Consider the following 13219-nt stretch of genomic DNA (forward strand, 5'->3'; position numbering starts at 1 on the left):
CGTTATGTTCAGCTGTGCGGGTTTGTGGTATAAAGCCCTTAGGGATAATCATAGAGATAAAAAGGAAGAGAAAAGTTTACTTGGTTTTGCAGTAGGCCACAACACACATGATGCCAACTACAAGGAGGGCAATGCAGATGCCAGTTATGGTCAAGACCCTTTTCTGGTATAGTTCCTCTGCTTCTAGAAAGGGACAAAAACAGAGAAGATTACAAGATGCAGGCTGACGATTCAAGCAGATGACAGTGGACATGCTACATACCACCATACAGGACCACACAGTAAAAAAAAACCCATGATCACCGTGCACTTTGGGCAAAACTCTATTGCAGGATCAGAACTTAATCTCTTAACACAATATCAGCGGCTAGTGGGTGCCAAAAAAAACATAACAAGTAAAATAAAAGATACTTATATTGTTCACTAGAACAATATCCAAAATATGACTTTTAAAACTGACAAAATATCAGCATTTGCTGAAAATAAAAACACAATGCGCTAAGGTAATAATATGATTTGAAAATGCTTTGGATGTTTTGCTCTTGCAAAGACAGCTGGAATAAAGGTTAATTCCCAGTCTCAGAAAACAAATTTAGCTTGTTTCTTCTTCTCTTATTTTGTTTTAACATTCAATGTCGTCCCTTCCCGCAGCACCTCCCCCCCCCAAAAAAATCAAATTTATATCTCAGTGGTCTTTACAGGAGAAATTTCAGAGTATCTTTTTACATTCGTAACATGAGGTTGGCTTGTAATTGTATCACCAATGAAAATGAGACAAATGGTCAGAGGTCGCTAATAACGCTCAGCATTTGAGCCTTTCGCCCCCAAATATGGCAATAGCAATTATTAGTGATGCACTGTATCAAAGAAACACTGTATGATTACTTACATGTCCAGATTTGTATTAAAGGAATGGTTCTAGCTAGAGACTAGCCTTGCCCTCTGAAGAAAACCTGTTCTATTTCACTGATCTCATTCGCAGAGATATTTCACCATTCTAAAGAAATCATTAGCACCAGCGATGTTTGGGTTGGCTCAGCCTTCACATTCCGTCATCGGTCACACTTGGCGAAAGCATCATTGTATGTTGCAGTACGGAAATGTTATGCTTAGAACTTTGAACTGGAGACACGTAGACCCAGATCCTCATAGGCATTTAAGTGCCTAACTCCTACTGAGTAGATCTGGGCCCAACTGAGGGTTGACTCAAGACACGGCGTTGCGAATTCTGGCCTGTTTCCCTCTCTTTGGGACTGAAATGGTCACCATAGTTGGGCTTTTAAAAAAAATTTGGCACTGCTGGATGAACTAGCCAGAATTCCCCATGGCAATCGAGAAATGTAGCCTTAACAGTGATGTGACGCCAGTAGGAACTTGGCCTTAAATCTGGCAGGGCATCATCTTGACACCAATGGTGAAACAGCCATAAGAGAGATTTACAAACAAAAAGAAATGCAGCTCCCCACCATGGTGGGGACTGAGTCCTGGCGGAATGGGCACAGGATTTGAAATCTGCTGGCCTGGTTCCTAGGGGGCAGTTCTAATTGGTGTGCTCTTGACCTGTCAGTCTGCCTCTGACCACACAGGAGTAACCTAGGGGCATGGAAGGTCACCGCTAGGCACAGAGATACACTTACTGTTGACCTGACCCTGACCTGCCCTCTGATCCCTTCATACAGGTTTATGGCAATACAGATCTCCATTAGTGTCTCTTTAAACCCAGGAGCTAAATGCTTCACTGTCTTATGTCCCTTGCATACCCACCGATGTCAACGGAGATGCAGGCAATGTGAGACAGTGAAGAACCCCCAGCATATCCTTTGGTTATCACATGGCTAAAGCAAAGGATTAGCAACGTGCTCTGGCATTCCGTGGGCTTCCTCTGGTACCCAGTGTGGAAATTTGAAAGAAACCCTGAGTGGTCTATAGAGGTGGCTTGGTATAATTTTACATTAGCTGATTGTACTGAGGCTCTCAGAAACAAGGTCAGGTTTGTCAGAAAGGCTTTAGGAACCAACATGGGTGAGTTGGTGTCTATTCTAGGCTAAGTATTATAGTGATTGGCAGTAGATCCATGTGGCTTAAGGGTATTGGTTGGTTCCATTTCTATGTCATATGATCTGAGTAAAGGGGGAAAGTGAGGCGTCAGGGGATGGTGAGTGAGATTGGATGTGGGGATTGGCCTTACAGTCATGTCTCCATGAAGGTCCTGATTCTTCATGTTGTGAAAGGGCCAATTCAGGAGTTTTGGTTGGGAGACTGAACTTACTGGTAATAAAGATACATCATACTCATAACATATGGTGAGCCAGTTAGGCTACTATTTAGAAATGGAAAAGGGACTTTCGAGAATTTAGTTGACGTCTAGGTAGCAATCCTAGGTGCTACGGTAATACAAATAAATAATAATTTCCTGAGAACCTGTTAATTAATTTAAGAAATGTTGTGGTTGGTTGATGAGGCATAACCCTGTATCTGTGTATGTACTGCCCACTCCAGAATGGCAGTGGCTATGCAAGGGAGTACACAAAAGCTGCTCAGATATTGTATGTCCTTTAAGGCCTGCCACTCTTGCAGAAACTAATTGTCTAAGGTAACAAGTTTCAGCGTCAATGGAGATTCTTCCCCCCCCCCCCCCAAAAAAAAAAAAGTATCTTAGTTTCTATGATACAATGCACCTTATCATGAAATGAATACTTCCTGCAAGCCAACCCCACTGTAATTCAAAACACCAGTAAAGAGATCATGAACACCGTCAGACAAAATTAATAGCACTGAGTATTAACAGAGGGGAAGAAGAAGTCAGTGTGGTAAAACTAGAATGCTGCAAAATTTATTAAACAACTCAAAATCCAAGAACAGGAAGTCAAATGGGGAAAAAAAAGCCCAAAACAAACATGACAGACAGGAAAAGACAGAAGGTGAAATACAGGGAAAGACAAGGTTATAAGTTGAGGAGTCAACTGCAGGCCTGGCACAGCATGCTTGATACTAGAAAAAACAGAGTGAAGAAATGCTTGAAAAAAAGGTTTAAGCAGAGTCCGAAGGGATTTCTCATACAGCATAACTCCTAGCCTAGGCTAGTTAGACGCTTCCGTGAAAGTACTTATTGGTTAGCCAAGCAAATGGTGCATTTTGAGGGCACAATAAACCAACATATAGGAGAACTATGTTAAATACAATATATTACATGTAAATTCAAAATGATTTGAACTGGAAGTCTGGTTTCATGTTATTATGTTAGCATATATTTTATTCTATATAACTCTGGAAAAGTCCTGCTCTCAGTTATATCAGTGTAAATCCTATTAACTCCAGAGGCGTCACTGAGGTTACACCAGACACTGAGGTAATGGAAACTACATTCTGCACTGTGATAGCTTTGATAACAGTGTTAGAGACGTTGAGGCTTGTTATAGGTACGTTGGTGTGTTCCGTGGTGGTCATGTGGTGTCTGTCATGTGTGACATATAAATAGACACGGTGGTTTGTGTGTGTTTATGAAGTGAATCTTGCACCGACAGTCCACCGCCTCCTCATGGGTGTGGAGCACAATGTGTTGTGGGTACTACAGGACAAGCTCCACGAGCCTGATTCTGAGTGGTGTAAAGGGGCCTTAGGGTAAGAGAGAACCAGGCCCTAAATAAAAAGTGGAGGAGACTGAAGGATGGCAGCAGAAGCGGGTATGATGGCCGGGGTGCTCACAGCAGAGCTGCTCCTTTAGTTTAGTGACAGGGTTCTTGCCTAGTGAACTGATTTCCCTTTTGATCTGGCCACTTCACCGGGAATAGCCCCTTCGAATCTGTGCTAACTACTCGTGGTGAACGACCGGTTTGATCGTGTAGTTAGCTGTGGTGCTCTGAGTAGCCTTCCCAGGCCTGAGGAAGAGCTCTGTGTAGCTCGTCTCTCTCACCAACAGAAGCTGGTCTACGATATTACCTCCCCTACCTTGTCTCTCTCCTATCCTGAGACCGACATGGCTAAGCCTGGCCGTGATTCCCACCCAGACGTTTATTGGCAGGTCCCAATGAACCCCATTGCTGCCAAGAAGCATGGGCTAGGAGAACCAGGAGCACTTACTCTACATGGCTTGCAGCTGGGAGGATCTGATGGGCCAGGATTAACACCCCCTTTTTTGGCTTCTATCCACCCTGGCCACAGCATGCAGCTACAACGAGGGAGTCCAGCCCAGTGCGTTGTGCTTCCAGGCAGCAGCACAGATGGGGCCAGTGCCCTCTCCCGATGCCCTGGGACCCGTATGGTTGGGAAATGAAATACTGCAGACGGGAAGAGAGAGACAGCGCCTGGCTCTTCACAGCAATGCAGGTCACAAAGACTTCCTACCCACTAGTGGTGGCCCATCACAACTGTAGTCTCTGCACCCAAGGGGGTGGGTGGGAAAGGTCAGGTCACAAGCCTGTTTCCCCAATGCCAGCCTGCAGAATGGCACAGGTAGAGCTGGGAAAACAGGCTGCATGAACCAGCTGTGAATGTTCTGAACCACAATCCATGCGTATTCAAGCCAGTGCTCAGCGTCACACTCAGAGAGAGGGTGTGGGACAACCGAGATCTTTCTTGGTCAAATAAACCAAGTGAAGATTGACCAAACACAGGCCAGATCCTTAAACTGGTGTAGCTCCACTGACTTGAATGGAGTGACAGTGAGACAGTGACAGTGAGACACTGACCTGCCTTTCATATTCATAAGTTTGATCGGTGTAACATTTAAAGATTCATTTAATAATATTTTGCAGAACAATAACTACAATGTTGAAGTATTTTTTTTAAAATAACGTGGAAGAAGTTCAAAACAGCCTTGGGAAAAGTCCTTAGAGATATATGTGCAATGTGAATTTACAGATGGTTTTTTCTACTGACTGTTAAAAAATCCTTTATAGTTTTGTTAGTTCTTCCTCAAGAATGCTAGGATAATGCAAATCACCATTAGCCTTAAATCATAATAGTGAAATATGTGTATGTCGCAAAGGCACCATTAATTACAAATTACCCTAAACTACTCATAATTACTAATGTATATGGATTTATTTTAAGTTTGTCCTCTAACAGACATTTGTGAAATTTTAAAAGAAAGAATCATATCTCAAGCGGTAGTTTGAAGTGCTTTAAAATGCTCTTTCCTGATAGAGGTTTGTATATGAGCTAAAGTCTGCAAGTGAGTCTGCATGGGATTATAGCAAATAATTCACCTGACATTATTTTAGTAATAGAGTTTCTTCTATTACAGCACAGTACTATGTGACCTAGTGCCAGACTTTTAAAAGTATTTAGGTGCCAATAAGGGGTAGGCACCTAAATACCTTAAAAGTCTGGCCCTTGCAGAATATTTTGCTTGTGATTTTTTTCTTCAAATTTATAATGGTCAGCACTCCACACACTATTTCCGTGGCTATGAATTAATTATATATCCAGTCAATTTTAACAGGAATCAAAATTAATTCTCTTTTGCAAATAATGAAAAAAACAATTTGTCTACTTCATATTTTTTGTAAAGAATTTTAGGAAATTCCAAATTATAATGAATTACATCAAATTTAGCTTCATTTTAATAATTCAGTCAGTTCAAGAGACGTTTCACCTCCTGCAAAACATGAGTCATGAGCAAGGACTACTCATTTAAAGGGTTTGTAAGATCAGGCTCTAATCCTTATATTTACTGCACCATGGTGAAAATGGTACCTATTGTCAGTGCTTTTGCCCTTGCATAGTTTGGATTTATTATTGGATAGATTGAGCCCATTTTGTAAACCTGAGTATCTGAAGGGAGGCTTGTAAGCTCTTACTCAAGTATCTAAATACCTACTGCAGGCAATTAAGCGCTGATTTAGGCACCTAAATATGGATTTAGTCACTCAATTTTACTTTGAAAACTGAGCTCAATATTGCTTATTTTGTTGCAGAATTTAAGTGGCTATATTATCTTCTTGACTTTTTTTAAAGACAGTCCATTAGCCACTTTGCTTAATTAATTCAGTTGGCTTTTCCAAAACCCAGCCACACCAAAAGATCATAACTAATGCTAATGTAACAAGTGTTTAAGGCTATCTGACAGAAACGTCAAGTATGGCGACTTCAAGGCTAATGTATATGAAGTCTGGAGATTTAAAGTATCCTATGTTAATTAACATTCTAGTGAGTTAATCACAACTAGGAAGTCGACAAAGGTTATTGTTATAGCTGTATGATCCCTTCTAAAGCGTAAAGAAATTGGTTAGAAATTGAAGGAGGGGGAAAAAAGGTTTTAATCTCTCAGGCTCTAAAATCTGCAGGCTAAAAGGAATGATTGGTCCATACCCATAAATTCAATCCCAAGATGCTCTGCCAATGCAGAAAGTTGACAAAAAAGAAAGAAAAGGGAAAAAGTTTCAGAAAAGAGCAATACACTGTACTCAAAAACAAATTACACATGAATATTACGGCTGTTCTGTGTCTGCACACTGAAACAGGACGAGTGGCGTGTGGTTAACAGGGCAGTGCTCAGATAAGCGCCTGTAAGCTTGCGGGTCAATAACGGTTGTATAAAGGTGTTACACACCAGAATAGGAATATGGCATTTGCACGGGCACAATGCAGTGAACACAGCAGTTAACCCTTAAAGATCTTACTGAGAGGTAATGGAAGTGTGGTTAGGGGGTGATGCTTGAAATAGTTTATTTTTAATCACTGACAATTATAGTCTATGGAGTCCTTACATTGAGCTGAATTACCCCTGCCAGAGAGAGGATTTAGGGGGTGCTTACCCCCAGTTCCTGAAAACGGTGATTCTGGTGGGAGACACTGCCATTCTTGTTGTTTAGGGGCAACTTCATCCTGACCATTACTATTTTGTTTGATGGGAACAGATATCTGCCACAGAATGGGCCCTCGTCAGCTTCTCAGATGGCTTGAATCAGCACAGCTCCAGTGACTGCAAGGGCGTTCCACACCCACTTACACTAGCTGAGGATCTGACCCCGTGTCCTTAGGCCACGCAGCCCCTGCAGAATCCTCCCTTGGTGGCCAGCCATGCGTCCAAAGGAAAAACCCAGACTTGTGGGAGGATGTTTGTGTGTGGGGTGGGGGAGCTGTCGCTCTGATAAAATCAATAGTCTAATCTGGCATTCCACAGCCAGCACCAGTGGGGAACGCAAATTTCTCCGTGGCTGCGTATTCTGGGAGACCCATGTAATTTCCATGGGTGGAAGAGGTTGTTTTCTTGTTCCCTTTGTAGAACTAAAAAATGCTGGATAAAATCCTAGCTCCATTGGCATCAATGGCAAAATTCCAATGGGCTTCAATGGGACCAGGATATCACTACTCTGTGCTTTGGCTAACTGGGTTGCATAACAAAGTTATCCATCAAAATCCAACAAATATAGGTTTCTCTTCCCATTGGGTGACACTTCAACCAGATTAGCTTTCGCTTCCTAAATTTTTTGTTTGTTATGAAGTTTAGAACCTGACCCTAATTTTCTACGGAAGTAGATATTCAATTAGCTTACACAGATTGGGGAGAGTGAAGTGCACAATTCTTTCCTTGCCTATCAGTAACATTTTAAGGGTTAACTAAATTGGAATCCATCCAGATTTCTTTCTTAGGAGCTGGTACTACATGCCGAGGTGAACACTGCTAACAATACACATTAGTTGCATAGAAAGCTTGGTTAAATCTTCAATAAAATTAGTGACATGCTCATGCATATATATTACTGCATTTATGTTGTTTTATAGGTAAGACTGCTAGTCCGGTTCTAATTTAATTTGAACAGAAGTCATTCATATCATGCAGCTTCTTTTTCAAATAATTCATTGGAAATTGGTCCTTAAAACAGGAACATACTCTGGTCATAAGTCCTAAAAAGAAACCATGCTGAGGAAACATGCAGCGCTCATTCTGATCCTAGACAGCATAATTTATCTTTGCTATTCGGAGCTTCAGTCTCTTTTTGATTAAAAGAAAGCAGAGTACCCCAACACTTAATTTTATAAAGCGCTTATTACATTGTATCCATTCCCATTTCATGTTGTTGTCTCATATTCAACAGATGCAACATGCTTCCTGTTGAATTTCTGCCCGTGTGTTTTAAAAAGAAACACAAAGATTATTTTAAATAATTAAGTTCCATTGTAAATGTGATTTCATGTTGGGCAAACTTTAAAACACATAGTTTAAGGGTAAAATTTTCAAAAGTGACTTAGGAGGGTAAGACCCATTTTCAAAAGTGACTTAGGGCCAGATGATTATAGGTATTTAAGTGTCTAGCTCCCATGGATTTTAATGGGAGTTAGGTGCCTAAATACCTTTACAAATCTGGGCCACAGGAACTTAGTAGCCTCGGTCCCATTGAATCTCTACTAAATTGCTTTTGAAAATTTGTGTTCTTAAGGCAGTTTTGAAAATGTGACCCCAAGTCTAATTTAAATTTGAGAAGACAGTAAATGTTCACTTTTGAGTGATCCTGCCCATCATATAAACGTCAAATAGTTTGCTACGCTCCAGAGCATTGGTCAGGCAATTTAGATTGAAAAAAAAAATGCGGCCTTTGACTTTCATCTTGGGGTGAGATGAAGAATAAAATTTTCAAACGTGCCTAACTTAGGAGCCTGAGTTCCACAAAATGTCAGTAGGACCTAGGTGCCTACATAACCTAACCACTTTTGAAAATTTTACCTGAAAACTTCTAATACCTCGGTAGCCAGGGTTCTATTTTGGAAATTTGTATGATCTTAGAGCAAATCTGCCAACTGTAAATTTCAAAACCTAAAATATAATTTATGTGTAAAATCTGAAAAGTGAGGGAGTTACTGTACAGCAATCAGCAAGTCCAGTGAGAGCTGGAGTTGTCACTACAGTATGTCAGAACTTAATCAAACCTTGCCCATCATCCCCTGTAATTTATTGGCCAGACAAATCTCAAGGTTACATGACAGAAGAGTCTCATAATTTTCATAACAAATTATTCAACCATGAAAAAAAATGATCACCAAGCCTGATAAGGCTAAAATTGACCAAATTTAATAAGTGATGTGTATTGCAGGTCTTACCTTCAGGAATACAGGTTTCTTTCCCACATTTAGTCCCTTCTGCCACTCTAATGCATTTTATGTGAGTGTGTACGTGTGTATATGCACATACACACAAATCATACATACCCCCCATGCAGATGTACCATACAATCTACAATTCTGAGAGACTCACAATTAAACTTACAGCCATGCAAGGGGTCCTCAAACCACCAGGGACAGGATAAAAGGAGAAGATGTTTACCTGTGCTTACGTTCTAGAGCTACCTCTTCCATGCTGACTGAGCACTGTGGATGTAACCTGAATCCCTGGGGAATATATTTTCACTAGTTCTGCATACATTCCCTTTAGACCTTCTCCTGACCACCAGGAATGAATCCCCTCCCCACCTGGCATGGCAGATGAAGACAGTAGATTGTACTTGGGTTTTGCCGCTAGGGTCCCAATTAAAGGGTGCTGTAGGGACTCCCAGATTTTTCACAGGTTCATAGATTCCAAGGCCAGAAGGGACCAATGTGATAATCTAGTCTGACCTCCTGGCCACAGAACTTCGCCAAACTAATCCCTGGAGCAGATCTTTTAGAAAAAACAGCCAGTCTCTGCTTGAACCAGATCTTGCACCAGTCATTAACTGTCAGTTTTATAACAAATTGTGCATCTTATTCCCCTTCCCTCACGATGGTAGGAAATTTTGTCCACTTGCAATCCTGATGGTAAATTTTGCAATACACGAAACCTGTCAATTGTCATGTTGCAGTGCAAGGCCCTTTAACCACGATAGAGCATGCTCATGAAGCTGGAAGCGAATGACCTTGCCAACGTCCGTGGTGTAAAATGCTTCTACAATGTTTCCTCCTCTACTTAAAGGAAGGAAAAACTATTTCTATGGGGGAAGGTGCCTTAACTAAGATACCTATGAAAAATACCTCTTTTCAGTGCAGTATGAGGAGTACAATATTCTTAGAGATATCTTTTTGTTTGAACACCTGCATATGTTGAGTCCAGTCCAGGGCTCCGTATCTAGACAACCTCTTACTGGGGTATGTGGGGTATGCTAAGGATGGGATTTTCAAAAGCACTCAGCATTGGCTTCGCTCTGCTCCCGCTGACAGTCAAACTCCTTCTGACTGCAGCCACAGCGGAACGAGGCCAATGCTTTTAAATATCCCACCTTTTAAGCTGAATATTAACAACAGAAAAATGACATTAGGATTTTAATCCATAGGTCTTTGTATGGAGCCACATTGAACCATCCGCTTCAAAGCAAACGTGCCCCTTGAAATCAATGAGGACTTCTGCTTGAAATTGGATAGCGCAATCTAGCTTCCATTTTTTTCTTTTTCTATTGGTGCTTGCTTTGTTTAACATCTGATTTGCTCAATGTGCTTACCTGACTAAACTTAATTAAATCAATTGCTCAGTATGTGGGATACAGTATAAGCTCTTGCCTTTCAGCCCCAGATATAATGTTAGAATGATTCTTCGGATCAGGCAAAGTTCTCTTTTTAATTGTATGGCTTGACCTATACGTGGCTGTAAAACAAATGTAATAGAAATGCTTCTTTATTGATTTTTCTGGCTACATTGAAATGGGCTCTCCCTGGTCTACTTCCAGAAGTGTCATTTTAAGATTTGTAGCATCTTAAGAAATGCCACTTTATGCTTCAGATCTACTGTATATAGAAAATGGTAGAATAAAATAAATAGGCTAGATTTTCAAAGTAGCCCAAGGTAGGTAGATAGGTGCTCTACACCCACTGAATTTCAATGGGGTTGTCAAAAATACCTCAGTGATTTAAAGACAGGCGTTCCATAGGCTTGTGCTCCTCAGTCCCTCGGAGTATTTCTGCACAACAAAAAGCCCCACAACAGTGAGTCTCAGAGTCTGGGTCACTCTTGGGCTTCTGTTGTGGGGGCTAAAAATTGCAGTGTAGACGTTTGGACTCAGGGCTCCGAGATCCTCCTCCATTGCCAGATTTCAGAGCTCCAGTCCAAGTGGGAAGTCAACATTGCTATTTTCAGCACTGGAGCGCAAGACCCAACAGCCCGAGTCAGCTGACCTGGGCTCTGAGACTCGTGGCCTCTGGTTTTTTTTTTTTTTTGCAGTGTAGACATATCATACCTGTAGGTGCCTAACCCCCCAAGGGAGTCGTGAGGATCTGGATCTTAGGTGCTTTTGAAAATCATGGCCTTTTTGAAAAACCCAATGACTTGTTTAAAAATCCCAAGCATAGTTAGAAAAATTAAAAACAAATGAGAAAAAACCCCCAAATATATTATTTTTCTGTGTGGAAAAAATGAACTTGTGGTTCATGTCTGAGTCTCCATTTGAATTAATTTTGGAAAAGTGTAATTTAGCCTTTGCACTACTTTTTTTTAAAAATAAATGTTGTAACACTTGTTAAAAGCACAGAAAATTTGGTTTTCAAAATAATAAATAAATGTTCATAATTACAAATCTAATACTCAGGTACAAAAGGACTGCACAGCCTAGAAAGGTATTTTAGTCTTTTGGTTGATACATGTAAGAGGCATTTTAAAAATTACTCACACTAATAAACCTTTTAAAATGCAGTGTAAAATAAATACTAGAATGCTGTACAGTCGAATCGCCTGCCATTGTCCTGGGGATTTACCAGGGTAACTCCCATGATAGACAATATGAATTATGTATGTACATTCTTTGTTCACTGATGTAAGAGAAGACCTATGTCTCTATTAGGGCTCCAAAATGTCCAGTGTGTGCTAACAGCTTTTTAGCCTATGTACTAATGGAAATCTAAACTGAGCAATCATGCAGTCTCTGAAATCTTTCAATGCTAGTGAGTGATCCATCAAAAATAGTTCATATAGAACTGCCCTTACATCATAATGCAGTGGAACGCCAGCAAAAATTAATTATGAATAGCGAATGTGCATTAAAAATGTAAACCCCAGGCAATTTCCCTCCATTTTACATCTGACTTGGTTATATCTGAAGGCACAAAATAAATATGCAACATACTTCGCACTTTCTCACTATTAAATAATAATTAATAGTTAACAAGACCATCCAAGAGGAAGTTTATGAAACTATGTCTCTAAGGCCCCAGTCCTACAGTGTGTGTGTGTGTGTCCAAAGGAGTCTACATGGCACATTTCTTCAGCCATTTAATCTGGCTCTGAAATATTTGATCTTTTGCACCTGTCCCCCATAAATAAGAAATGTCCATCAGCATCATTTAGGTCCCCTTCCCCCCTTCTCTTTCTTCATGTAATTTTCTTCCTACTGAAATGTAAAATGTTTGGATAATAAAGGAAAAAAAGCCCTCACTCCTGTTTGAGTGTGTTCATTTGATACACCTGGAGCATGTAAACTTTTATTTTCCAAGGCAATTTATGTATATCCCTTTTGTTTGGAAGGTTACTATCTTTATAAAGATTTTATAAAGCGATTGCTGTTTTAGTGCTGGGATTTATTTCTTTTAGCAAATAAAAAGCGAGACTTTTAAATGACAGGTTTCAGAGTAGCAGCCGTGTTAGTCTGTAGCCGCAAAAAGAAAAGGAGGACTTGTGGCATCTTAGAGACTAACAAATTTATTTGAGCATAAGCTTTCGTGAGCAAGTGAGCTGTAGCTCACGAAAGCTTATGCTCAAATAAATTTGTTTAGTCTCTAAGATGCCACAAGTCCTCCTTTTCTTTTTTTGAGACTTTTAAATGTATCTTTGAACTTCTTGTCAGCTACAACTCCGTAGGACATCATTCAATATTAATTTCAGAACGCTCCTAAGTCTCAAATGCCTAAACATCAATGCCAACAAATCCAACAGAGTACTGCAATTGCTTTTGTTATCATTTTCATGCAACAAGCAGAGGCAATCAATATTAGGCCTCAGGCAATAAATCTAGTTACAGGTAAAAAAAATCGGAGGAAAGATGCAGCGACAAAGAAGCAGCACTGACTAAGCATGCTCCTATTGAGGCAGAGACAGAAAGGAAGTGGACGTACTGTAGAAGCTGGCCATTACGTAGTTTTGGCAGCGATCACCAGTAAATTCATTTGGGCACCTGAGAGGAAAAACAAAAAAAATGGTAGAGAAAACAGAGAAAAGAGAAGAGGTGAATATACACTAAGAAAGAAGCTCCTTCAGTGTGAACTGATTTGACTTGGTGAGTTCACCTTCAGAAACTGAATCTTGGTTTAGCATGTCAAAATG

General features: G+C 40.4%; 1 protein-coding gene across 2 annotated transcripts in view; it reads right to left on the reverse strand.

Moving 5' to 3' along the window:
* NRG1 (neuregulin 1) overlaps positions 1-13219 on the reverse strand; it is a 128494-nt gene that overhangs the window by 12118 nt on the left and 103157 nt on the right. The window contains exons 3-5 of one of the 2 annotated variants that reach the window (XM_077816527.1): positions 13012-13070; positions 6313-6336; positions 81-183 (exon numbers count right to left, since the gene is read on the reverse strand). In XM_077816527.1, coding sequence (XP_077672653.1) covers positions 81-183; positions 6313-6336; positions 13012-13070 — 186 coding nt within the window. The remainder of the gene's footprint in view (positions 1-80; positions 184-6312; positions 6337-13011; positions 13071-13219) is intronic. The other variant, XM_077816528.1, reaches the window with a different exon arrangement.

The sequence above is a fragment of the Eretmochelys imbricata genome, chromosome 5 (genome assembly GCF_965152235.1).
Source record: "Eretmochelys imbricata isolate rEreImb1 chromosome 5, rEreImb1.hap1, whole genome shotgun sequence".
In the NCBI taxonomy this organism is placed as follows: Eukaryota; Metazoa; Chordata; order Testudines; family Cheloniidae; genus Eretmochelys; species Eretmochelys imbricata.